At 43.3% G+C, this 26,156-nt stretch overlaps 1 protein-coding gene across 1 annotated transcript in view; it reads right to left on the reverse strand.

Moving 5' to 3' along the window:
• The window catches only part of ZC3H13 (zinc finger CCCH-type containing 13), a 362,285-nt gene that overhangs the window by 227,344 nt on the left and 108,785 nt on the right, over nt 1–26,156 (reverse strand). Inside the window, 4 exon segments of the mRNA XM_085621836.1 lie at nt 3,394–3,548; nt 6,471–6,610; nt 9,897–10,005; nt 21,310–21,421. Of these exon segments, the coding sequence (XP_085477962.1) occupies nt 3,394–3,548; nt 6,471–6,610; nt 9,897–10,005; nt 21,310–21,421 (516 nt within the window).

The following is a 26,156-nucleotide window of genomic DNA, read 5'->3' on the forward strand; positions in this document are numbered from 1 at the left end:
ATTCACAGGTTTTAATCATGCCAAGTGGCTTCATATTAAATTATTAGGAAGCACACCGCTGACACTTTTAATATATCACTTTTATTTTTCATCATTCATGTTTTCACTCACCTACACACACGAAAACCCGCTCCGCTGGAATTCCAGGCGTCGAAGCACACCCGGACGGCATTCGTCAGTCAGGGTGGGACCCAGATGATGAAGCATGTCACCAACCAGGTTAGTGAGTGATGGGTCTTTTTCCAAATAGGAAATTCTTTTGCCCTGAATTATTCCTTTATCTCTCCCCCTTCTTTTCGATTGAATCTTTTTTGACTGCATCTCTCTCCCTCCTTTGTTTTATACTCATATCCAGACCGGGGGTGCGGAATCCTCATTACCCTCACTCTCTCTATTGTTTTTTTGGATGCTTTCAGCTGCCACTACCAGATATGTTTCTGGACCCTGGGTTGAGAGCCTGCTGCTCTCGGGGGCCTGAAACAATGCACATCCTGAGGCGAGGTGTCAAGCTTCCTCCCCCAGGACGGGTAGGGTCCCTGAAGGGGAAGCTTCAAAGGCTTGTTGCCTTTGTGAGCTTCCCCAGGACATTTGCTGCCTTCAGCAACTGGTCCCCACTGGTTCTGACCCCCAGTTTGGGTGGGAGAACCAGCAGGAAAACCAAGTGCCAACTCCACCCCTCAGGTGGAGGAGGTGAGGTGAAGCACAACTCTCAGTCCCCGCGGTCTTGCTGATGGGGGACCCAGCCAACCAGGGTGAGGCTTATGCCCCCTCCCACTGGAGGGTGGCATAATAGGGGGTGTATCCACTGGTCCTAACCTTTTACCTACCTGTAACACCCCTAAATCTAGTATTTAGGGGCAACCCTGAACCATGCTTCTTCAGACATAAAAACTGAAGAAAAGAAGGACCGAACAGCCGTGCCGAAGCCAACAAGAGGACGACGCCCACTGACTTAAGCCCAGCCCTACTGGCCTGTCCCCACCTCGAACCTGCAGAAGCAAAACATCCGGTGTGTCCTGCAGCCAGCAGCCTCAAGAACCCCGAGGACCTGCCCTGCCTTCAAAAGAAAAGACTAGGTCTCCCGTGAACACCAGATTTGTTCACCAACAGACTCCAGGTCCGGCAAAGTCCATGAGTCTGCACCACTCTGCACCAGACGCCCACAGCCCGAGTTTGACTGCCCCAACACCAAGAGGAGGTCTCCCCGGCGACCCTGACCAGAGATCCGATGAACTCTGACCTGCCTCAAGCCTACACCTGCAGCCTCAAACCGGGAGGTCCCCCCAACCGCGACCAGGAGCTGGTAAGAAGATCCGACCCTAAAAGGCACCCCTGCACCCGATGCCCCACGGTCCTATTTGTCGACTTCTTCAAAGTCAGAATATACTGAAACAGGTAAATCCTAGTCTGCCATATCCTCAGGAGATGGTGGCACCAGTGTGGGTACAACTGTTTTTACAGGCTTGTCTGCTGGAGGTGAAAGGGTTGGAGGTGGCGTAGGCAGTGATGGTAGTGGACGTGGTAGCGGATGTGGAGCAGACAGACTGTCCAGCAGGCTGCTGAGAGAGCAGAATTTGAAAGGTGTTGATTATCTGTTATAAGGTTGACAAAAATGAAACAGGCACCAGCAAAACCTCAGCCTGTATAGCCGCAACGAGGAGTATAGGGCTGAGGAGGTTAATCAGCTATGAAAGTTTGTGGTTGATAGTTGTACTCCTGGTAAGCCTCCTAATTATCAAAGGCATCTCCCTCAAACTCCAGTATGTAATGGACATTTTTACTGCATAGGAATATAAGTAGCCTCAGAGAAATACTGGTCATTCAGATCCCCTTCCAACTCAGAACCAAACCCAGTATTTGGGTGGAAGACTTGCTGTCACTTAAATTGGTGAATAAGTGACTGGTGTACCAAAAACTAGAAGGAGGCATCTTTTTCCTTTCTATTACGTAAGAGGTCCGAACCCGGCTCTTTATCCTTTAGGGACTTTGAAGGAAAGGTTCTATGAATATTAAAGCATAAAGCATTGTGCGCTAGATAAAGTCAGGAAATACATTGCTCATATGGGTTATCAATGTATATATTCTTGTGGTTACAAGCAGAGAAGGATTTAAAGATAATTGTTTTCTTGGTTATTCATGAGGACAGTTGGTGAGAGAGAAAAGCTCTCCTTGGTCCAGAAAAAGCAAAGTGCCAGAAAATTAATCCAAAAACAGCTTACAGCAAACTCAAAGCTAAAGATGGGGTAGACTAGGCATCAGGGCACATCAGAACAGAGATCTTCTCAGGGTCTCTCACACAACGTGCACTAGAAATCTGAGCTATTGTGGCCTGTAGGGTGGAGCAGGAGAGCTTGGCTCCTCCACCTTATTGGCAAATTCAGGTTGCTTCAAATGAAGTGGATGTGCTACTAAACAAATACTGCTGTTGAGGCTGAAGGCAATTTTAACACGGTTTACTGCTATTTAAAGTTACTGACCCTCCCAGCTGGACGTCGGGGAATGATTCAAGCATGTGAATATACGAAAGATCAAATGCTGGTTTAGCAGAAAAATATTTTTGCAGCTTTTCTGGTTACATCGACATATGAAGCAATATTTGGTAGAGCAGACTTTTGGGAAGGCATAGCTCTTCATTCGCAGGGGAAAAGACTCTAGGTCTTCCCTATCAGATTCAAAATCAGTTACTCTGACACAGGGTAGTCGAGACCAATTGGCTTTCACCAGCACACCTCTAATAAGGGATTTCCTTCAAGGATGTGACCAGACGTTGGTGGAAACCCATGGTATCTCTCTCAAAGGAAGTCTCCTGAGTATTTTCTGGAGAGACTGAAGAAGTTGGCAAGATGTCAGATCTTGGGTTCTCAAAGGTAAGCATTTTGACTTATACTGATTGTTGAACTCAAGGACTTTCGGACTGAACGGCTCAAGAATAAGTGTTGTGGTGCCTGAAAGGACCTGGACAGCAAGCACTAAAAGAATATTGAGGGTGCCCTTGAAAACCATATCAGTGAAGATGGCGTCCTTGGCGTCTGAGTGTTTCCATGCTGAATAAAAGACTAATAACTCTGAAAGGTACTTTACCGCTTCCTCAGAGGCACACAGCAAGGTGCTGGGGTGGTCTCAGAAAAAAAAAAGGCAGTGATTTGACACCCCCTAAGTTATTCTTTGCAGGAGGCCGAGGCTCATCATTCTCTTTTGCCCCTTCTCAGCAGACCGAGACAGAGCGTTGTAGTCACAGGGGACACATTGATGATGCTATTTCGAAAACTCCACAAATAAACAGAAGAAAAGATCATTTCAAATAAACATGTGAAATTGAATCACTGTGGAGAAACAAAAACAACGAATAAACGGAGCAGATTCACATTTATATTTTCAGTAGTGCAGACTGACCTCTGGTGATCAGAGAGTGGTGAAGACACTAAAGATGCCTTCTTCTCTTTTTTGCTGGAGGATGCTTTAGGGCTCAGTTTCCTTTTAGGCGACTTGCTAGTTTTTCTTGGTGAAGGTGACGGTGTTCTCTTCGACCTTAAAACCTCAGGGGATATCTAAATAAAAGAGTTCAAGAAACCACTTAGATTTTAACAAAAGGTTGCCTTCTTGTCCAAGAGATTCTCCATACTGAACCTACAAGCTTATGTTGCTCTCCATTTAGGTCCACAAATACTTATCTATACATATGCACAGGTACATAGACATATACATGGAAAAAGAAACCTGCAGTTTTACCAATTAGTAAACATCTTAGTAAAGCTACTTGCAGACGCCCAAGTCTTAAAGGCACAATGGGGTTAAAAACGTATTATTAAAATCACATATGGGATGGTCTAGATGCTTTTTCAAATAAGTTCAAAAAAGGTTACAAAGAGTCTACATAATACTTTAAAAAATGCACGCATGTTGCTGAACTTCAACCATTTAAATGTTAGGCAGAATCTACCAGATAGTTTATCTGTTAATTGCAGCCCAAACACCAGATGAAGCAAGTGTCGCCAATCATTAAACCATCAGGTGCTCTTCGAAAGGAGCATTGATTAGCTAGCATAAACAGTTATCCAGCATGAGTAGCTTCTTTATTATCACAATTTTGATGGATATATCCAACTTTTGAGGAGGAGCCCATAACACAATCGCTTTCAGAATGTTAAATCAGACTATAGAAGAGCCTTGTACCTGTAAACTATATTGAGGTGGCTGCATTGCAACTACCAATTGAGGTCAGTCTGGACCCTGCAGACGTTAAGGCCTCTGGAATAAGTGTGGGTTTATTAATACAAGGTGCTTGATATCCAACACCATAGATTTCAGTGAAGCCATCATGTGTAGCTAGGGAACTCATTTTTACCAGTGTCGAGCACATGTACTTAAAATGGCTTCCATGTTCACATGTGATAAATGTTCCCTCTATTTTTTTCAACTGTGTGCAGAATATCAAATTCAATTCAGAGCATTTGAATAGTATCCGCCAGGGTTCGTGGTCAGAAAAGGGTTCAGGTTTCTTTCACAGAAAGTGTAGTCCAAATGAAAAAGAAAAACAGAAATCGGGTTTTATTTGTTCACGTTCACAACCTTTACCATATTATAAAGCAAATTATACCTCACCCCCTTTTCTTGATTAAAAATCATTTCCTGCAGTAGGGATCCCACAAGTCAGAACAACAACTTTCCAAAGACAAGGTTATTTTCAGTTATGTTGAAGTCTCTTTTAGCTTCTTTCCTAGTGACAAAAATGTCTACGCATGCATTTATTGGGTCTCAAAGCCCTCCAGTAAATATGAGTGAGGATTATTCGCGACCCTGCATCATCAAAACCCTATCATCGCTTGGACATTAATACATAAATTATCCAATACCTGCCATCCTGTGGCCATTTTGTAAGTCTTTGTTTTAAAATGTAATTTTATAGGCAAATTCAAATGCTCAGGTTTACAACTGTGCAGCTTTTTATTTATTTATTGTTTGGGGCAGAAAATACCCATCTAAATTGCGCCTGCGGGTGGCCGGACCTCATGAAGACGACATCGAGGTCTCATTAATAACTAATGCGAAAGATAACTATGGATTAGTAATTTACACAATGCTCAGGCAAATGAAAGTGCCTATTGACACTGAATTACGGGTGCTGGTATTACCCAATTCAACAGATCGCATTATCGACCTCGGGAGGATAAAACGGTGATTCTAGAATTATGAAGGCTGTATAAGGACTTCTGCAGCAGACATGCTACAACTGGTTTAGCTTACGCTTACAGGCTGCTTTATTTTTTAAACAGGCATCTGCAAGAATCGGTGAAGGGAAAACACACTCCATTAAAGAGCAGTTTGACAGGACGCATAGCGAGCTGTAAGAGGATCTGTTGCATCAAACATGGCGCCATTCTAGACTTGCGTAAAAATGTTCTTGGTTCCAACATGATCCCTAAACATCTTGCGCTAAAGCCAACTGATGAACAAGAAACGTCTAAGCAATACTCTTAATGCACTATAAATACTCAAAATAAGTCAGATCCAAATGTCTTTTGAGTTGCACTTTTCCCACACGATGCTATATCTGGGAGTGACCCCTTGCAGCTGAAAGAGAACCGTTTGGGTTTTCAGGTCGCAGATGAGCCTCTGGCTGGTAGGCTGTGGGATAGTGATCATGCTGGCTGGTTAGGCTGCCTTTGCTGCAGGCTATGCTGAACACGCCTCACTATGCCAAGTGACCCAACTGCATTCCAGCACTCAGCCATTGCAAATACAGATAACAAGCACTGGCCGCGCGGCCGTAAAAGTAACGGCCGCGAACGCGAAAGTAATCCCAATCGCGATCAAAGCGAAAGTGATCACGAGGACGGGACGCGCTGTGTGGTAAGCAAGCGAGTGGTGCGCGCGCAGCAGTGATTGGCAGCTACTCGCGTGAACGCAAGCGTTAGGCCAGCGAAGTCTGGTAGCACTTTGGAAACCCATATACTAAATGTCTCTCTGAGCCGTGCATGCGCTGGCTCAGGCGAGACCTAAAAAGGGCAACATTTAGCTAGGAGTAGCAACATCTGCACATATCTTTCACTTTAATTACTATGACGGATGTGCTGATCCGTTCACCAACTGAAAAAAGTGTGACTAATTGTAATCAAACAGACCTAATTTGACAGATAGATGCTTTTTAATTATGGGGAAAATAAGATTAACACACTGTTACGAAACTAATAGGATAAGAGAACCCAAACTATGTCCAAAATGTTTTCAAGTGGATGGATCCTTGACAAGGATGGGAACCATAGTGAACAAAGAAAGGATACCTACTTCTTTGAAATCATGCCTCCAAGAGCAGGGAGTCTATGATACTCAAAAGGTAATCTCTCAACATTAACCTCACGTGGGCAGCTAGTGCATACATTGAGTACAGTTATCAACAATGGGCATTAAAGCAAGGTCAATGTTTTGTTCAAATGAAGAGCCTACATAGACAACTAAACTAATTCACTAACCTCTTTATTGATGATAATCTCCTCCCTCTTCTCCATATTCTCCTGTTCAAGCTTCATTAGTTCTCTCTGGATCTTCTGACGCTTCAGCTCCAATGACAATTCATGGTCATAATCGTAGTTGACATCCCCATTGTCAGAGTCTTCAATTCAAAGTATAAAATATTACCAATTATTTTTTAATGAAAGCGCATTAAATAAACTAAAAGGGGTGTAGCTGAATTACACTGTTTTTCATGAAGACTGGTTATAAAACTTATGATGTGATTTAGGTTTCTGAAACTTCAACTACCACAAACAAACTAAACCCTATCATGCTGGCATTAAAAGAAAAAGGTGCCCAACCATAACCAATATTATTTTTAAAGTTGCAAAGAAATCCCTAAAAAACAAAATGTGAAACAAGAGGCCACTAAACAGAACAAGTTACTTAGTTTATTACATTTAGCTAACTTATTAAGATTGACCCCTTAAATAACACACAGTACCCATTCCATCTGAGGTTTGAGCAGAGAGTGGTTTCCAAAAATAGATGAAGGCAAGCACAATCACACCAAAGAGATTACCACTCACACATGCTCAACTTGAAAGTGTCTCAATCAGTGTGTATAAACATCCTTAACCAAGCAGCTATTGGTAGTGGAGAGGACTTATCAATAAACGTGGCAAAAGACCCAAGGCAACTAAAGCTACAATGGGGAGCCATTTATTCCAATCTTAAAAAACCAGCCCAAAATCCTTTCTCCACATAGATTGGAAATCCTTAATACAGGAGAGGGGGCAAGGGCAAAGGAGACAGAGCTCACCAGATGCAGATACAGTGCTCTCCTTTTACACTGAATGCATAACGTTGATGCCCACGACAATGAAAGCACTAAAACATTTTAAACTGATAGCACTACTACTTCAATGGCTTTTATGTAATTATGAAGACATTATATTCACATCAACATACCATAATTAAACTAATGTTTTACATTTTTTAGATTAGTGAAACTTTTTAAATAAAAAAAAATTATGACACCCTTATTGATAGGTTAAAAATATGGATCAACAATTCTTTGTGTATTTAACAATATCTACATTTATTTACAAGGTCATAAAGTACTTGGAATTTCCCTGTCATGGGATGAGACAAAGTCCACATAAAGCTCCAATTCCCATTCATTCATATCAAGGTTTGTCGGTTGCATCCCTCTTTTTACAATCACTTAGAATTCTCAAACATTGGTTCAGATTCACTTCAACTGACTTCACTAGCATATTCCCTGGTTTGCTGGCATGAGAGAGCATGAGCCCTAGGCCTGTACACAGACCTAGCAAATGCAGGCCAGGGACTCTGCAGAAATGACATGGGGGCACGTGTTGCGCTCCCGCTCAATTCCTCTCTTCCTGTCCACACAGACAGCAGCAATCATTCAGTACCCTTGAGACCCCAAAAGACAACAAGGGTCCCTCAAGAACATAGATCAACATATTTCAAAGATTAACTGCACATTAACCAAACCAAAGACTGTTAAAAACAAAAAGTTTACACCAATGGTCTTACCCTCCCAATACATCTGCAACAAACTCAGCACCTTTTTCCACCACAAGATCAGGCAGATCTACGACCGTTTCAACACCCAAGACCCTCCCACCATGCCCGACACTACCGCACCCAACAAATCCTGCTCAACTGGACCCCGCTCACCACAGACGACACACTCAAGACCATGAAGAGCATCTGCTCCGGAGCCCCCTCGGACCCTTGCAGGCACCACATCTTCCAGAGAGTAGCCCCCTCTATAACCCCAGAGCTTTACCAAACCATCAACTGCTCCATCGAGACTGCCACCTTCCCAGACGACTGGAAATACGCAGAGATCAACCCCCTGCTCAAGAAGCCATCTGCCGACCCAACAGGCATCAAGAACTTCAGACCGATCTCCTTGCTCACCTTCCCAGCCAAGGTCATCGAGAAGGCCATAAACGCCCAACTCTGAGTTCATGGAAGTGAACCACGTCCTGGACATCTCCAAGTTTGGCTTCCGAAGCAACCAAAGCATCGACACCACACACCTAGCCACCACCGACTACATTCTTTCCCTCCTCGACCAGAGCGAAACTGCAGCCCTCATCCTGCTGGACATCTCAGCCACCTTCGATACCATCTCTCACTGCACCCTAATCACGAGACTCCACGACACTGGTATTCGCGACAAGGCACTGGACTGGATCCACCCCTTCCTCACCGGCTGAGCACAGCAAGTCAGACTACCTCAGTTCCTCTCCGAACCCACAGAGATCAGCAGCGGAGTGCCCCAGGTCTCCACCTTGAGCCCCACCCGCTTCAATGTCTACATAGATTCCCTCACTGCCATCGTCAGGAACCAGACTCAACATTCTCTGCTAATTGCGACAACACCCAGCTGATTCTCTCGCTCACCAACGAACCCACGGACCACACTCTCCGCCTGCTTCAAAAGAGATTCAGATGGATCCCCACCGAATGCAGAAAGATGGTCACCAATGCACTCATCACTAGCACACTCTACTACGGTAAAGCACTCTACGCTGGTGTCACCCAGAAACTCCTCACAAAACTACAGAACGTTTAAAATGCCACAGCCAGACTGGTCCTCACCATCCCCTGCCGCAGCCACATCACCGAACACCTTTGAGAACTCCACTGGCTCCTAATCAACAAAAGAATCACCTTCAAGCTCCTCACACATGCCTACAAAGCCCTCCACGACGCAGGACCAGTAAATCAGAACCTCCGCCTCGGATTCCACGTACCCACCAGACACCTTCGCTCCACTCAACTGGCCCTGGCTGCCGTCCAACGGATCCACAAGACCAGAGCCGGAGAAAGATCCTTCTCCAACCTCACGGCCAATACCTGGAATACCCTGCCACGCCACCTCAGGCAATCTCAGTCGCTGCCCCAATTCCGAAACGATCTCAAGACCTGGCTCTTCGGCTGAACCCCAGCGACCAGAAGGATCTCAAGACCTGGCTCTTCGGCTGAACCACAGCGCCCAGATGGTTCAGCAGCTTACCCCCCCCCCCCCCCCCCCGTGCTTTGAGACCCTCACGGGTGAGTAACCGCGCTCTATTGATTGGTACAGCCTTGCACATAGAAACTTTCAAAATAGTATTGTTACTCTCTGTCCTTCATGAGGATTGTTGAGTTAAGTGACACTGTACCAAAGGCTTGAGCTCGACATGTGTCGATGACTTCACCAACCAGTTGATTTTTAAGGCATTTAATATTGACAACAATACATAAGATATCCTCATGCCACCTATAGCTTACAAACCCCAGCAGAATCTGGTCTGCGAAGAAACCCTTAAAAACATAGCACAAAGAGAGCAAACCATTGTCAGGCCATGCCCATAGGAGAATATTCACCAAACATAAGTGCAAAATACTTTTACACTCACCATCTCGTGGAGTTTCCCAGTCAGCATTTTCTTCTTCACTTTCTGGCGTTCTCTCTTTAGTAATTTTGATGTCATCTTTTTCACGGTGTCTGCCCCTCGAAGACTCTTTCTTTAAATAATAATTTTTTAAAAGTACCTATTAAAGCTCTTGTTCACTATACTAAGGCCAAGTTAATAGGTCAGCGAGTTCCGTGACAACCTAATCCTACCACCCCTGTAGCACCAAACATCAATCACTTATAAGCTGACACAAGTAGCAATGATTAACTGAAAATAAAAACGTGAAATACTCCACAATGTTCTGTACAGTGTTTTTCTTAATCTTTGTATTACTATTCATGGTTCTGCTGGGACCATCCTGGAGTCCCTAAGGGGTCCATATTGCAACCAGTTATGTACAAGCTCTACATAAAGCTCCTGGAGACTTTACCTAGTGAGAACAGCATAAGAATTCACTAATAAGTCAACAGAACAAGTTAAATACCTTCAGTAATACTCATTCTGGTTTTAACTCTACCTAACCACAGCTTTCTCACCTTAACAACCCCAGGACCATACGGGATCTGGAGAATTTATGCAGCAATGATCTTGTATGCTGATAGGTCACGTCTTAAAGCTTCACAGTAACTTGCTTCATCCCATAACTGACAGAGTTGCTTGCAAGCTCCACCATTCTGCACAGACGTCAGATTCTTAATCTTCTCCTTCCAAGCCGCTTGACACAGAGTGCTATGAAAAAACTGCAGGCGATCTACCTTGGAACCTCATTATGATGTTCAAGAGTGCACCCCACAGAACAAGAAAGTAGAAGTACTGAGAGAAATCTGTTGGTAAGAAAATATACCAGAAGAGCATTATGAAAGGAAAGTACCTTGCTCTGCTGACGGATGCTTCTAACCACAGATCTCTCACCTTAAGGATTAATCCTACAGCAGTACCTCCAAAGCTGGAGGGATTGTAGAGTGGACTCTGACCAGAAGGTTTTGCAGGATAGAGGAAGCAAAATGGCACTCCCATCAGATTTGGTTGTCAAGGCACTAAGGTTTCATGAATGTCTGCCAAACCATGTGGAAGCCTAACAGATGTCGAAGACCGGAACTCCCCTTGTAAATGCAGTCATAGTAGCCTTTGCTCAGGTGAAATAAGCCTGCAGGCCTTCAAAATGTCCTTTCGTGGTCAAAGCATAGCAGATTTTAATGCAGAGGACTATTCAGCTTAACAAGGTGCTATCATGCACTGACTTCACTTTCCGTGCTCTACAAAGGAGCTGGTCATCCACACAATGGTCCCTTGCACAGTGAATATTAAAGCTCAACGCCCTACTAGGGTCAAGCCGATGGATCCTAACCTCATCGAAGGGTAAGGGTTAGTGAAAAGGACTGGTAGAGTGATGGATTGGCAAACTTGAATAAGTGTCACAACTCTGGGCAAGAAGGTTGTCAGCGTCCTTAGCAATAACTTGTGCTTGCACAGTGTACTAATATTTTCAAAAAAGGAACAGCAATTAGGCCAAATTGTTCATGTCAGAGCGCGTGATTTTTAAGTCTTTTTTTAAAAAATTCTCTAATCATGAACACAATCCAAAAATAGATACAATGGCAGTGAGGGCTCAAAACCAATGCGCCCTTGTTTTGAGCCCTCACTGCCATTGTAGATTGTTTTCACGGGTGGGTGCTGCACGGTGTAGAAGGAATTTAAAAAGGATTACTGTGTATATTTGGCAATCATGGAGGATGACAGAGAGAAACTTGCAGCTGATCTATTTCAACAAAGCAAAACAAAACCGACAGAAGGGAATAGGAATCTCCCTTGTAATAGTCTAAGTAATAAGTTTCTATGATTAGAGAATCTTTTTTTTTTTTTTAAAACGGAGCTATCCAAGTGGTGGTAAGGGATAACACTTAAAAATTACTTGTGTAATAAGAGTATTCCGAGAGGGTTGAGGATCCTGATCTTTCCCACATTTGACGACCTTGATGACGATCTTTTGAAGGAATGGGAGGATAACCTGCACTCTTCTTCCTTTTGCATGATGCATATTTTAATCAAAAATGTGGAAAGAAAGGTTGAGAAACTAAAATTAGTTGAGTTAGAAAAAGAGATTAAGGAAATCAAATTACCGGATTTGACAGAGAAAAATTACAATGTTCAAGGAAGTGATTAATAGACAACAGCTTCAAATTAAAGACAAAAAATTAAGTAAGATAGGAAAGGGAAGAGAGGGACAACAGCCTGGGGAGGGTTTTCACTTTTGCAAGAAGTTATGATGAAGTAAACAAACCCAAAACTGCTCCCAAATATGGGCAAATTAGAGTTAGGTTCAGTGAACTATACTAGTTCCGATCTCTCATCAAATGACAATCCAGGACCAAGCAATTTGACAGGTTCTAAACTCACTACTAGCTCTTGTTTTTCCGACGAAATCAAACAGATGAAGTTAGGAAGGAAAAAAGTATTGGGAGGACTAGGTGGGGGAAGCGCAAACATCGAAAATACCAGAATGGGTACCCGAAGTCAGAACAGGAACAACGTATAAAGCAGGGAAAGTGGGAGGTAGATTCAGATTATTACAACCACGGTGACTTACAGGTCATAAATTTATCAGATAGGGTGTTTAGTCAGATTGAATTGAAAGTTCTGAAATGGGGGTTCTCTTTCTGTCCAGAAACATTATGTGACTTCACTGATCTCCAAATCGATTTGTTTAAGTTCGTGAGAGGATTGAAATTGAAACTTTTTTTCCCACTATTGACAAATGTGATGCACCTCAAAAAAGTGTAATAAAAAGATCGGAGCTCACGATTGCTCACATGCAAGATGTTCAGTTGCTTCAGTCATTGTCAGAGGATGATAATGTGGGGGTGGAGGAATTGCCTGATATGTTGGATGTTCAATTGGCTATGGTTGTACTAGTGGTCTTGCCGGTCCCTCCAAGTTTGTGCCTCAGGGTAATAAATTTGCAGCTATTGACCTTTTTGTAAACAAAGCTACAGAGGAGCTACACAGATTAGAGAATCAGAGGTTGTTGACAAACTTGCAAGAGAAGAAACATTTCTGGGGATGAAAGAAAGGCAATCAGATTTGGGAAGTGATCAAACTATAGTGATAAGGGAAGCGGACAAAGGGGGCAACATTGTTGTAATGCAGAGAACAGACTATAGTAATGAGATCAAAAGGCAATTGACAATAGTTGTTACAGGAAGCCTATGACTAACCCCATGAGGGAAGTGGGAAAATTGATTACTGAGAAACTTTTCACTTGGAAGGAATTGGGATTGTTGGATGATAAGGAACTTAAATATTAGCACAACACATGCCCTAGATTCACGTTCATTTATACGTTGCCTAACATTCACAAATCATTAAAGAAACCCCCTCCCTCCCCAGGCAGGCAGATTGTTTTCAGCATAGGAAGTTTAACTGAACATTCTTCCGAATTTGTTGACCATTGGTGGTGAATTTACCTCATACATCCGAGACCCCATGGATGTGTTGAATAAACTGCAAGATGTGACCTGGGATCACAACATGAGTTTTGTCACATTAGATGTGGTTGGATTATATACGTGTATTGAAAATGATCAAGGACAGCAAGCTTTGAAGCACTTTTAAAGTAGCAGGAGTGCTAGTTTTACAAGAGCACTCAAGAATGCTGTTGATGAGTGATCTGATATTGAGCAATAACTTTTTCCTCTTTGAGGGGGAATGGTATCATCCAATTAGAGGAACGGCAATGGGATCCAGGTTTGCGCCCTCTTACGCAAACCTCTTTTTGGGGATGTTTGAGAGGGAGCATGCTTGGTCCAGGAATGCAGGGAAATGGATGGACTATATCCTCTTCTGGGGATGTTTTATAGATTAAATCCTGGTCATCTGGGGAGGAATCAAGAATGATTTGTTGGAATATGTGAACTATCTTAATCGTAACAGCCATAATGTAATCTGCACGATGTGCCATGACATAAACAGGATAGACTTCTTAGATGTTCAGTTATACGTAGTCAATGATGAACTACAGAGCAGATTGTTTCACAAGGAAACAGCCACGAATAATATTCTAAAAGCAGACAATGGCCATCCGGCTGCAGTTATCAAGGGCATCCCGTGTGGGGAGATAAGAATCTGTAGAAATTGCAGCAAGGAGGATGATTTTAGAACCAGCCTAAAAGACTTAAGAATAAGGCTGTCCGCTTGGACGAAACGCGTTGGCTGGGCTGGGCTGACTACTTGTGATGAATAAAATTGATTGAATAAACATTTGGATTGAAATGAAACGCAAGACTCCTAAGTAATTATTTGGATGGAATAAGTTATACAAAACCAATTACTGTTCTTGGAATATTGGAAGAAAAATTGATTAGGCCACGCTCCTTTTCTACGAAAGTTGGCCTTCGTAATACATATTGTATGCATGTTATGTAGGAAGCCACATGGTACAAGAATAAATCTAACTTATTGTGTCTCCACCCTATACCACACAGAGGACTAATGGAACAAAACGATAAAATAGTTTTGACTGGCTCACAATGTGAAGTTTGATTGTTTATGTCATCTTGTTGAATTGGAAAACAATTTTCATGCCACCAGGAATTAAGTATGCAAATATATAATTACACTGTTACATGCAATTGTATGTACTGTATGAAGTAAATCATTAATAATAAAAAGATATAAAAAGGCTGTATAGGTTTATTTTTTAGCATACACCACTCTTCTCTACTTCACATATAATGATGCCCCGCAGTTGTCAAGGAAAGATCATCTTGAAAAAAGTTACTTACCTCATTTAACATCCTTTCTGATGGATATGACCACTCCAACTTATATGACCCCCTACACAGGCACTGGCATGAATCTGCAATTTTTCTGCTGCAGTAACAGGCAACTGGAGCCAGGTGGTGCAATCACTCTCAGAGAAGAACGATCAAAGGGAGTGATGTCGGGAACCGGAAAAAGAGCCACTTCACTCAATGACCATATTATCTCCATGGCCATTGGCAGGCCAAGGATGTAGAGGGTAGAGCCAAAGTAACAAATTAATTCCACAGCATTCCCCAGGATGAGAGGTGGGATGGGGATAGGAGATCTGAAGGAACAGTCATCTATCAGAGAGAAAATTACCAGAGGTGAAGCATGCATTAATAGAGCTTTGTTACTTCAGATTACTTTTTGTGAAAAAATATCAAAACTATGCAGAAGGAGTGTGGCTGAGGAGCCAGTCTTAAATTGAAACCAAGAAGCTCTAAAGAACAGCTTGCTCAAACTGAGACCAAGCCCTGAGCTAATCATCCAGACATGTCTGGCAAACAGAAGTCCAAAGATGCAGTATGGCAATATATGTAAACTGGAAGGTAAAATTGGCTCTGAAACATGCCCATCTGAAAATATTTAAGAGATGGTGATTGCAGCTACCCTCCATGTATTGGGATTTAAAGCGTTTCGGACTATGAAAGATCATCTTGGAAAAATATTCAGGCAACATGGATACTGGACTGTCATATGTTGGAATCTCTACCTTAGGGTGGGATCCAGCCATCTGATACTCATCATGTCTTCCAAAAAGCTAACATGAATTTATAGAGAGGAGAATAACCTGATATCATCATTGCTCACAAGAGAGAGGCTGTAAAATTGTAAGGTATCACAATCTGTTAAAAAAACATGCATTCTGGAACATGCATCTTATATGCCTATTGTTGACATTTGACAACACTGTTTTCTTCACGTTCTGATTGAAGATCTTTCCAGCATTACTCAAAATGAGGTCAGTGAGGGTTTTGGAGGAGCCGAGTAAGCAGACTTCACCGTAGCAACTGGTGTTGGCATGGAGTAAATGAGACCTGAGTGAAAAGGGAAAACAGCTATAACTGCCCAGTCTGGCTGTCACCAAATTCTAAATGAAAGCTTAGGAATACAGCATGGCTGAACTCTTGGAGCCCTGAGCAGACAACAGCAGAGTTGTTTTTTTATTTTTTTATCCGACCATCATTATCCTTCTCAAAGGCTTGTATTAGGACTGAAGTGCCCCAGAGGGATGGGAATGTAACACATGTGAGCTATCTCTGGTGCTGTTGAGAAAGAATCTGTGTCCCTAAAAGGTTAACAGGGCCTTTTGTGCGTTCTTTTTTTTCCTTCTGCAAGGAAGAGGGAGGTTTTTTTGTGTCTCCTGTTACGGCACATGACATGAGAATAGCTCGCAGTGAGATTTTTACAACACACTTGCCTGCTTCTTCAGAGCTACCATTCAGCCAGAATTTATGTATTTATTTGTAGAGCACAAGATTACCTAGAGGAGTTCTGGTACTGAAGGAGATCTGTGAATTATGAGAATAGGGTACTGTGACCGCTAGAAGAGGAAGATTTTAAGTTGACTATGGTAAAAGCTGTGATCAGTAATGAACCTGATATTAAGGAGAGCGCATTCTAGTGTTTGGTCTCGAGGTGAGAGAAGGCTCACCCCACTAGTCTGGCTGCGAGAAAAGTAAATGTTTTACAAAAGAAAGTAATTACTAGACTAGGGAAATCGTCCTGGTCTGTAAGACTGAATGCACTCCTCTATTTAATGTGGGCGAGCTCAGTGGAAGGTGCAAGGCAGATATAAAGTCTTAAGTGGAATCCGATAGGCTACAGGGAAATAATAAAGGTTGTTAATATGATGAGAAATAGACCCACCTGGCGGCAGTTAATGAGGGCAGAGACGATTGAAATAGTTGATTTCACCGAGAGACTCTGTATTCAAACGGGACACGCGTGCCTCGGCACCCTAGGAAATGGAAAAATCACGAGATAGAACTTGGATTTCTGTATGAAAAATGAGTCAGAATCTCTAGAAATGCTGTTTTAATAATAGGATTGACTGGATGCCATGGTAAGCATGAGCTCGTTTAAAGAAGGTTCTGGGCTAATAAAAAGGCGATACCAAGCTTTTAGATAAAGGGGTGGAATATTTAAAGTGTCAATTGCGTTTTATTTTAGAGAACAACACGGGTGTTGCAGAAGTGATTTGGGGTAGTGTGTTTGTGTTAAGGAGAGGATGGGTGGCAGTATGCTAGTGTAAACCTTTTGTGAACAGGTCAGACTGATTAGTAATGACTCATTTATAGTTTATTGAAATCATCATTAATTGTTTTGCATTACGGATGGATACTGGGGTTTGAGTGTTATGCAGTTCTAATGTTGACAAGGAAGGGTAAAACATATGTGTTTGTATTCTTTTAGATGCCCCTGACAAAGGGAATCTGTTCCCGAAATGCATTGGGTTGTTGCAATAAAATCATGACATGCGGAACCTACTTCTGTGCCCGAGTCTGTGTAGACATCTTCGTTAATCAATGATATGAATAAAATGACTTGAATATTCAGTTAAGCATGAAGGATGAAAATTATATGGTGAAAATTATGAAAAATAGTGGACAAAAATCAGTGGAATTTAATTCATTGGATTTATAGAAGTCTTGTGGCTGTGCAGCTTGGTGGGATCCCATGGTGGCTTCCCCCCGTGATTGAGAAACGGACCCCAGCATGTAGGCCCAAAATAAGGAGGACAGCAGAAACGTTAGTAGTCCGACTGACTGAGACATTTATAAGGCGCAGCTAATGCCGAGGCGTCTTGGCGCTAAGATAAAGTACCTGCGAGTGCGACTAGATCGATTAGCATTGAGAGTAAAGCCAGGTTTTAATTTGCTTCCTAAAAAGTATTCTACTTGGTTGAAGTCGGAGTGGTGTCGGAAGTGAGTTCCACAATTTTGCGGCTAAATATGGAAATCGCTTTCCTCCCCACCTCACTCTATTTATTTTAGGACATAACACCAATCCCGCATTAGAGGATCTAAGATGGCGCGATGGGTTATAGCGAGGGACCAGAGCTTGTAGATCAGACGCCCCTCCTCCGTAAAAGGCTTTGTGGACTATACACAGAGCCTTAAAATCCACCCGTCATTTGACTGGAAGCCAGTGTAGTCGCTTTACCCCGGCAGATGTGGAGTGATGCCTAGGAAGATTAAGTAATACTCTTACAGCTGCGTTTTGTAGCGATTGGAGTTTGGAAAGCTGGGCTGCCCCTACTCCAAGATATAGAGCATTAGAATAATCCAGCCTTCACAGCACCAAAGCTCCAACCATCGTTTTCCCCAATGAGAAAGGGATGAAGGGTAGGATCTTCCATAGGACCTTCAAGGTGTAAAAACAGGCGGAGGACACCTGGTTAATCTGTGGGGCAAGAGTGAGGTCTTTGTCTATCATGACACCCAAATTTCTTGCTCTGGGTGTCGGCACCGGACACGTTCCAGCTTCAGGGGGCCACCATGGTTGACTCCAAACAGATGCTTTTGTGCCAAATTCCACAACTTCGGTATTACCCGCATTTAGCTTTAAAAAGTTTTGGTTCATCCAGATCATCAAGTCTGTGATGCAGTTTCGAAAACGTTCCGCCGTAGAGTCTACGCTGTGTGTTACGGACACCACTAACTGTGTGTCGTCAGCGTAGGACACAAGCGAGAAACCGTGATTCTTTATTAAGCTGACTAAAGGAGTCACATACATGTTAAACAAGGTGGGAGATAGAGCAGAGCCCTGAAGGACTCCACACGGTAGAGTGAACCGGTGTGACTAAAGTCCATTCCAATGTATTAACTGTTCCCTATCTGACAGAAAGGATGATAGTAGGGTTAGGGATTTCCCACTAACGCCAACCTTCTGGAGCCTATGTATCAGCACATGGTGATTTACCGTATCGAAGGCAGCTGTAAGGTCAAGCAGGATAAGGGCTGCCCACCCATCCCCATCCATTGCTTTACCAACTTCCTCTGTCGCCAGAATCAAGGCAGACTCAGTGGAATGCCGGGCTCTAAAGCCATGTTGAGTGGAATTCTAGTAAGTTATGATCTAGATATGATGTTAGTTCGACATTCATGGATTTCTCCAGAACCTTAAACGGCAGAGGAAGACATGAGATGGGGGCGATCGTTTTTGGCTTCCAGGGGATCAAGCGAGGGCTTCTTCAATATAGGTCTTATACAAGCCCTTTTCCAGTCAGAAAATTCCAGTACTAGTAACGTGATTTAACAGCGGCGAACTGCAATTATCTAAAGGAGAAAGAATGTTAGCCTGAATTAATATCTGGAAAGAGTTCAGAGGAAGACAGTGAACCACTTTAAGAAGAATGTATAATATGATACACCATATACTGGTGATTTTACTAATGCACTCTTTAAAAGAGAGTGAAGAGTACAGAATAAAGTATAGATTGCAAGTTGCGCTGCAGAGTGCTCTGGAAAGTGAGTGGAGCCATGCTCATGCAGCCACTAGTAACAATATCAGATATCAGGGCAATTACTGAAGATGACAATTAAAGTTTTACACTATTAACTTTCAGTTAGCTACTGTTCAACCAGGCTTCTACAGTATGCATCCATTGGCAAAACTTACTTTGAGTTTCTACCACGCTGTCAGTGAAAGTGTTGCCTGCCCTGACCACAAAAGAGAAATCTAATAATCTTTTCAGGGTTGCCATATGAAGCATCTACAGGCTGACAACGAGCAGAATTGAAGCCGCTGATTGGCCTGAGAGCTGTACATGAGGAATGATTTGAGCAAGGCATGCTCTATGCCTTGAATGGCAAGTTGAGAAGGGTACATGGGAGACCATATCGAAAGCTGATTTGAAGTAAAGGAAAATTAGAACTGCCTTCCATTCTAATCTAGGTGAGACGATATTGTCAGTGATGACAAGTAGAACAGACTAGTGCCTTGTAAGGGCAAAATCCAGATTGTGCTTGATCGAAAATCTTACTCGTCAAAAAATGAGACCACTATTGGTTGACCACAGAACAAAATTTTGTAAAAGGAAGTAAGGAAATAGTCAGACGTGCTATGTAAAGCGGAATCAGCATCCAGCTATTTCAAAAGAGGGATGAACATATGTGTTTCCATTGATCCGGGAAGGTTGCAGAAGGCGGAGTTGCTAAGGTCTCCGAGCACTGGACAAAGGGTGCCCAGGACCTCAGAAAACATTATGAAACGGGGAGGGGTCGAGGGCAAAGCCAGAGTGGATATCTTTGGCTAGTCCAAGGGTGGAGGAGTCGGTGGTGAGAAACTAGATCTTTCGGACTCCCGATACACTACCTCGAGAGGAGGGAAAAAACAGCAACTGGCGTTTCTGGCTCAAGAGGTCCCGTATCGCTTCCCCCGACATTCTTTCAGGTGGATCTAGAACTCCATAATCAACGTCGAAAGGAACCCACTGCTGCGTATGACTGGTTACTGCAGCAAAAACAAAATCTGAATTCAGTCTGATGTCTAGGAAGGGGAATGACACACTCCGTTTTTAAGTCCCAAAGAAATGAGAAGTAATACAAAAGTTAAAAGTAAAACTCAAAAGGCAGTATATACCTCTTTTTGAAGACAAGCACTGTCATGTAGAACACCAATGTGAAACATAAGACTCGTAGTGTGAATACCAGGGTTCATGCAAGTTGAACGAGTTGCATTTCTTCCACTTGACGGATTCTCCAAATTGTAGCACTTAACATAATATTGTAATTGACTAACTTATTAGACTAAACATATTAATTACAATGCGACGAAGAGCATAATTGGTTATGGCATGTAAGGAAGAAAACAAGCCCCATTTGATAAAATAGTATCCTAAGTAGATGTCTTGCTTGCACTGCCACCGGATCCAGAGACCTTCTGTGCCTGTCAGAATTCATGCCATTCTTGGACTTTATTTCTGTCATTATTAAAATAATCTCTCTCTGAAGACAACAATCGAATTACAACACAGGGCAGGGAACGGCAAGGCCTGCGCTTTGTACAGCTGGTCTGAGGGAAAATGATGCAATGCTCGAACTGCACCAATCACTGGAACACACAAACAGTAAGCGTTCCATCACAATCGCAGCCTCTGCACGTATATGTAAATGGTTGAACGTGCCGCGATGTGAACAGATTTGGCGAATTTCACACCATAGTTGCTATGCCAGCATCTGGAACCAGAGAAGTTTCAGGAAATGAGAAGGTGTTGATGCATTCTTCTAAATTGCTCAAGAAATTCAAAACAGAAATCACAAATTAAAGATTCACATTTTGTGAACCTCGTACGTATTAGCTAACCTACACAGTTTGCAGCGATTCCAGAGTAAAAACGTTTCTGCCTAATTTGTGAACTGTTTTTTTCCGGATGGTTTTGGGAAGCTTGCATCCTCTAAGATTTGGACCAGCGGTTGCCAGGGGGCACGGAGGTTCTGCAGCCCTACTTTCAATAGCATCTGTCCTTTACACAGTTACCTTCCTCTGTTCCTATGCATTTGCATATCACCCTGCTACACACGCGTAGGAAACAGTGCACAATAAACATGTTAACCGAAGGTCAACAAACGTGGTGCAACAAAACGTCACAGACGCGCGCTCTTACCCTGACTGGAGACGCCGGCTCTTCCGTACTTCGCTTTGGTGGCTCCGCTTCTATTTCCTGACGTCTGTTCTTCATTCGTTCCCGCAGGTCTCCAGTAGGTCTTTCTGGTGACCTGTACAGAACAAAGGAACCTCTCTTCATGTAGCTCATTTTATGTAAATAAATGTGGCGCGCTCTTTGTGGCTCTATCCCAGCAATGTTTGGTGGAAAACAGTGCGCGCAGGTGTATGCTAAACACAGAGAGGCTCAGGAAGGTAAGGGAGCCGAGGATGTCGCGCTAGCCCCACCCTCTGCATCCTCCCCACACACCTTTGTTGATTTTACATGCAGATGTACGCGGCTTGGTCCCACAGAGGTTTCGAAGATGACAGAGCTCCCAGAGCAACAAAGCACAACAGCTGATGTATAAAGCGAGCAGCCTTCATCTCACTCTGAACAAACAACCAAAGTAACAGAGGGTACTACCAAGCCCGTCACAGAGATGTCCAAAGGTGAACCGCGGAAGGATACTCAATAGCACAACTTTTAAAGCTGATCAGCCGTAGGGCGAAGACAGACAAACACTGGCTTTATGATATACCTGAAACCAGGATGCCACCATCCAGTTCCCCCTAGAGTTGAAGTACAACAAACACTTAATGGATTCCCTGGGTGGCAGACTATGCACAACGGACTGAATACACACACGTTTTTGTCTTTGCCCGCTGAGCCCATCGCTCCCAAGAATAGGTTAGGCGCACTGGAACGCAGCGCAGGTGGCATCAGCTGACAGGGTTGTAGACTGCGGCCTTTACACAGGACAAATAATCTGAATCTGCGCAGGTTTCCGTTACGTTTACGATAGAATGATGCCTGCTACCCACCCAGTGCAGCCCAACACTGAGTAAATATGACACATGGGATCATTAAAAATACCCAAAACAAACAAATAACAAGTGCACTCGTCATAAAATAGACGGACTGATGTGATTCTGGTGGGGGGAGGGGGGGGGAGGGCGTGGATTAGAGTTGACGGACGCTGCATTAGACTCTTGCCTATGCGAGTTCATTATGGGAGGTCAAGGGTTTGTTTATGGTGAGATAAGATCAGGACCTGCAGCAGCGGATGAAATTAACTAGGGCATGAGCACCCGCCCTCCCCCTACCCCCCCCCAAAACAAGCATTGGCAAAGCCAATAGGTCTCGGTAATGAGAGAGTTATTGTTGTCAGTGTCTTCTAGACACGTATACACACATTTTCGTATCAAATACACACTTTAAAATGTTGGCACACATATAGTAATTCAACCAAAACAAAAGCTTCAAGTCAAGTTTATCGATTCAGCTTTACTATAAATACATACAATAATAAGACATACAATACAAAGTGCAATTAACCCCCCCCCCCCGCTTATGTAATCAATATAAGATTAATTTCCCCAATAATGAAACAAGCTTAAGGATAAGTGGACGCTCCTGAGCACAAAACATAAATGCATAAAAAACAAGGATACAGCTCTCATACAAGATGAGTTTGGCGAAGGAAAACCTTAAGTAACTAAGCAAACACTACTAATAACTGCTTTCGTAAGTCTAATAAAAATAGTGTAAAGCCTAAATAACAGGCTGATAAAGTTAATTTAAAGCGATTTATAACCATGTCAGGCCAAGCTTGGGAAGGGCTTTGAAAAGCTAAAACGAGCGCAGGAACCGCAAAATTGCACCAGTAAATAAGAAACCAGCATTGAAAATGCAATAGGTCTCGCCTTTGATTAAGTTAAAGCCATTTGCTCTGCTAATGTAATTGTATAGCAAAGCAAATGGTTTTAACTTAATGAAAGGCGAGACCTATTGCATTTTTAATACTTGTTTTTCTTGGACTGTTGGTAGCACTTTATTAGATATATTGCACTGCATCTGCGAGTATGCACTAGAGTGATTTTTGCACGTTTTCTGTTGGCCACAGTTTTTTGGTCATCCAGCAAATAGGTTGGTGGGTCCAAGTACACTTATTCAGTTAAACTTTACTTTTAGGTTTTGTTGTGAGCCTCATTTTTGTGATTCTTTTTCCATCCGTAGTGTTCTCTCTGGACGGCCCCCTACTCTCCCCCTTTAGGTTGGTTCTTATCTTCTTTGCACCCTGAAGGCGTGACCGCTTACTGGGTCTCCCACCAAAATGCGTGTCAGCGCTTACCAAGAAGTGGACCCAAAGATCGTGGAAGTGGATTTCCAAAGCAAACTGGACCCTCTGAATATTAAACGTGTTGTATACAAAGCTATTCTCTGAACGTGTAATATAATACAGTTGATTGTGTTTATGTGATGTAGGTTATTTATACGTAAGCACTTATTGTCAATACATTTTGGACCATTAGGTGTATCCTATATTTGTATGAAGCTAACTTTGATAATTGACATCGCTGGTTTTGTTGGGCTTAGATCTTTAAAGCTGATTTGATTTTAATTGCTGTTTCTGTATGCAACAAGGCTGGTGACGTGTAGTATAAATGGGATGCGCGAGTAGGATTGAAGGTATTTTGGCGAGTGGGGTGCGAGTAGGAGGTTTACAGAGAGGATGCATATTAGAATGAATACTGAGATTTATGTATGTCAAATCATTGTTTTCTGTTTTATAGATGACCGTAGTTGCTCAGCTTCATACATTTAGTATATTAATTAAAACAATTTTTTAAATAAATTGTATGTCTTTTCAGATAATTATCATAGTGATATGAGCAATGTTTGAATCACAATGCTCAGTTGCGACTTAATAGCGCTTCAAAATATACACGAGTTATACCCGTATTCTCTATCTAGTAAGCAGGGATTTTTGTTTTGTTGTTCTTCCCTGCTTCAGCCCGCGTATTTTGGCTCCAAGGGGCCCTCGTCTTTTTTGTGAACCCACAATAGCAGACAGCAGCCTGACAAGAATTTAATACACCAAGACGTCCGGAAAATATCGGGATTGTAATACCGAAAAAAACATGCAATATGAATAACAACTGGTCTGAAAACCAAAGAGACACACCCATCTCATGCAGTCTGCCCTTTCTGGAATACCAGGATCCAAAGAACAACTGGCAGTATTCCTATTGCCTGCCCTTGATCACACTGACCACGTCCGCGAACCTTCAGTATCATCTTTAGAATGCTACCCATGTAAGACTTCACCGATTTAGGAAGCCAGGCCTCCCTACCCACAGCAGCATGTCTCTTAGTGCCCCTACTGCTACCTAGTAACCTCCACCTGACTAGAAGCTGCTAAGTGGCACTACGGCACGTGTGATACTTTTTACATGTCGTTCCTTTGTGGACAAAAGACAGTACTTCGCAACGTGGTATTCTTCACGCCACACTTTCAATGTTAAAAGCAAAAACTACAAGTCCCATAAATCAACATGTTGTAGTACAAACAGGCAGGAGTGGTTGAATTACTGCATCACTCACGCCACGCTGCTGCGACTACTTGGAGTGCTGCTTATTTCACCCAACTACACTAGTACCCAAGTGCACCGCAACTGAAGAGCAAGTCAAGGGAGGTAGACTGGCCGCGGAAACAATAGAGGGGAGGCGTGTACAAACAGGAGATAGAGCGTCTACCAGACTATATCAACTAGAGAGCGATGAAATAGAGAGTCGCCTCAACGGCTAGAGCGTCTCCAGCAGAACAGAGTTGGTGGGTGGGATTGAGGACGCCAATGTCACTCACAACTGTAGTCCACTTTTATCCCGCTCCGTGACTGTTTACAGTTACTGTGTAGCTCTGCAAAGCCATGAAACTGATCGCTTGTCCAGGGAGACCATGGCAACGGCCAGCACCCACTGGCGGGCTTCTGGGAGTGGCAGGAGCTAGTCCGGGTCTAGGGTTGCTCGAAACAACAAGCCCCTGGCGGAAGGCATGAATTCCACTGTACTTTGGTGTTAAGTTTGCGATGGGCGCTGAGGAAACACACCCTCTGCAGGCAGGCGAGGCGCATTCAGGGACCGAGGGCAGAGAGAGACACAGGAGATTAGAGCCCCTGATGTCAGGGTCCCGCCGAGCTGGGATTGGACTCAACCGCGGGCGTTGCCTGGTATCAAAGGGGCTCGTCTGGCCGAAGCAACGCTGGGAGTGGAGGAGGCGCAGGGCATTTCTTGGCAATCAGGCCTCCGGGCTTCCCCCCCTGTCTCCGCCGAAAGCTTTGCAAGATGGCGGCGGACTGTCCACGGCAAGCTGCATACGCGAAGCGGCATTTTCATTGCTATGACAACAAGATGGCGTCGGACTGTCCACAGTCTGTATGGACACGCGCATGCTGTTTGCTTTGGACAAATGGCGAGAGCAGCCATCTTTGTCCATGCCGACGCGTGCATGTATGCCTTTGGGAGAATTGATTGCAAAAGGTACTCACATGGCGAGAACAGCGCATGCGCTGCTATCGCCAGGCGAGACCTAAAAAACAGAGGATGTATATGATAGTGCAGCTTGCAAGATAAAGTGCATGGTATAATTGCCGACATAGACAGCTAAAGGCTGTTAGCCTTATAGGCTTGAATGTACAATGGCTGTAGACAGTGCAAGAACAGGATCATTTACAAAAGTCTTATGAACCCGTTCAACAGGCAAAATAAAGGGCTACATACAGCTGCCAGAATTATCCGACTGTGAGGACACTACTAGTTAGTACTTCACAAGTCCGCAAAGAGTATGGAGGCTATGTAACAGAGTGATAAGGGAGTTAGTAAAAAACACTTTGCAACCTCGTTAGAAGTCTAAAGTTGGCAGTAGCTACAGAAGGCACCCATAACTAGATAAAACAAGCATTGGGATAGCCAATAGGTCTCGCTTTTGGGACATTTTAAGTATTTAGTTTTGCAGCACAATATCC

This window comes from Triturus cristatus, chromosome 8 (assembly GCF_964204655.1).
Source record: "Triturus cristatus chromosome 8, aTriCri1.1, whole genome shotgun sequence".
Classification (NCBI taxonomy): domain Eukaryota; kingdom Metazoa; phylum Chordata; class Amphibia; order Caudata; family Salamandridae; genus Triturus; species Triturus cristatus.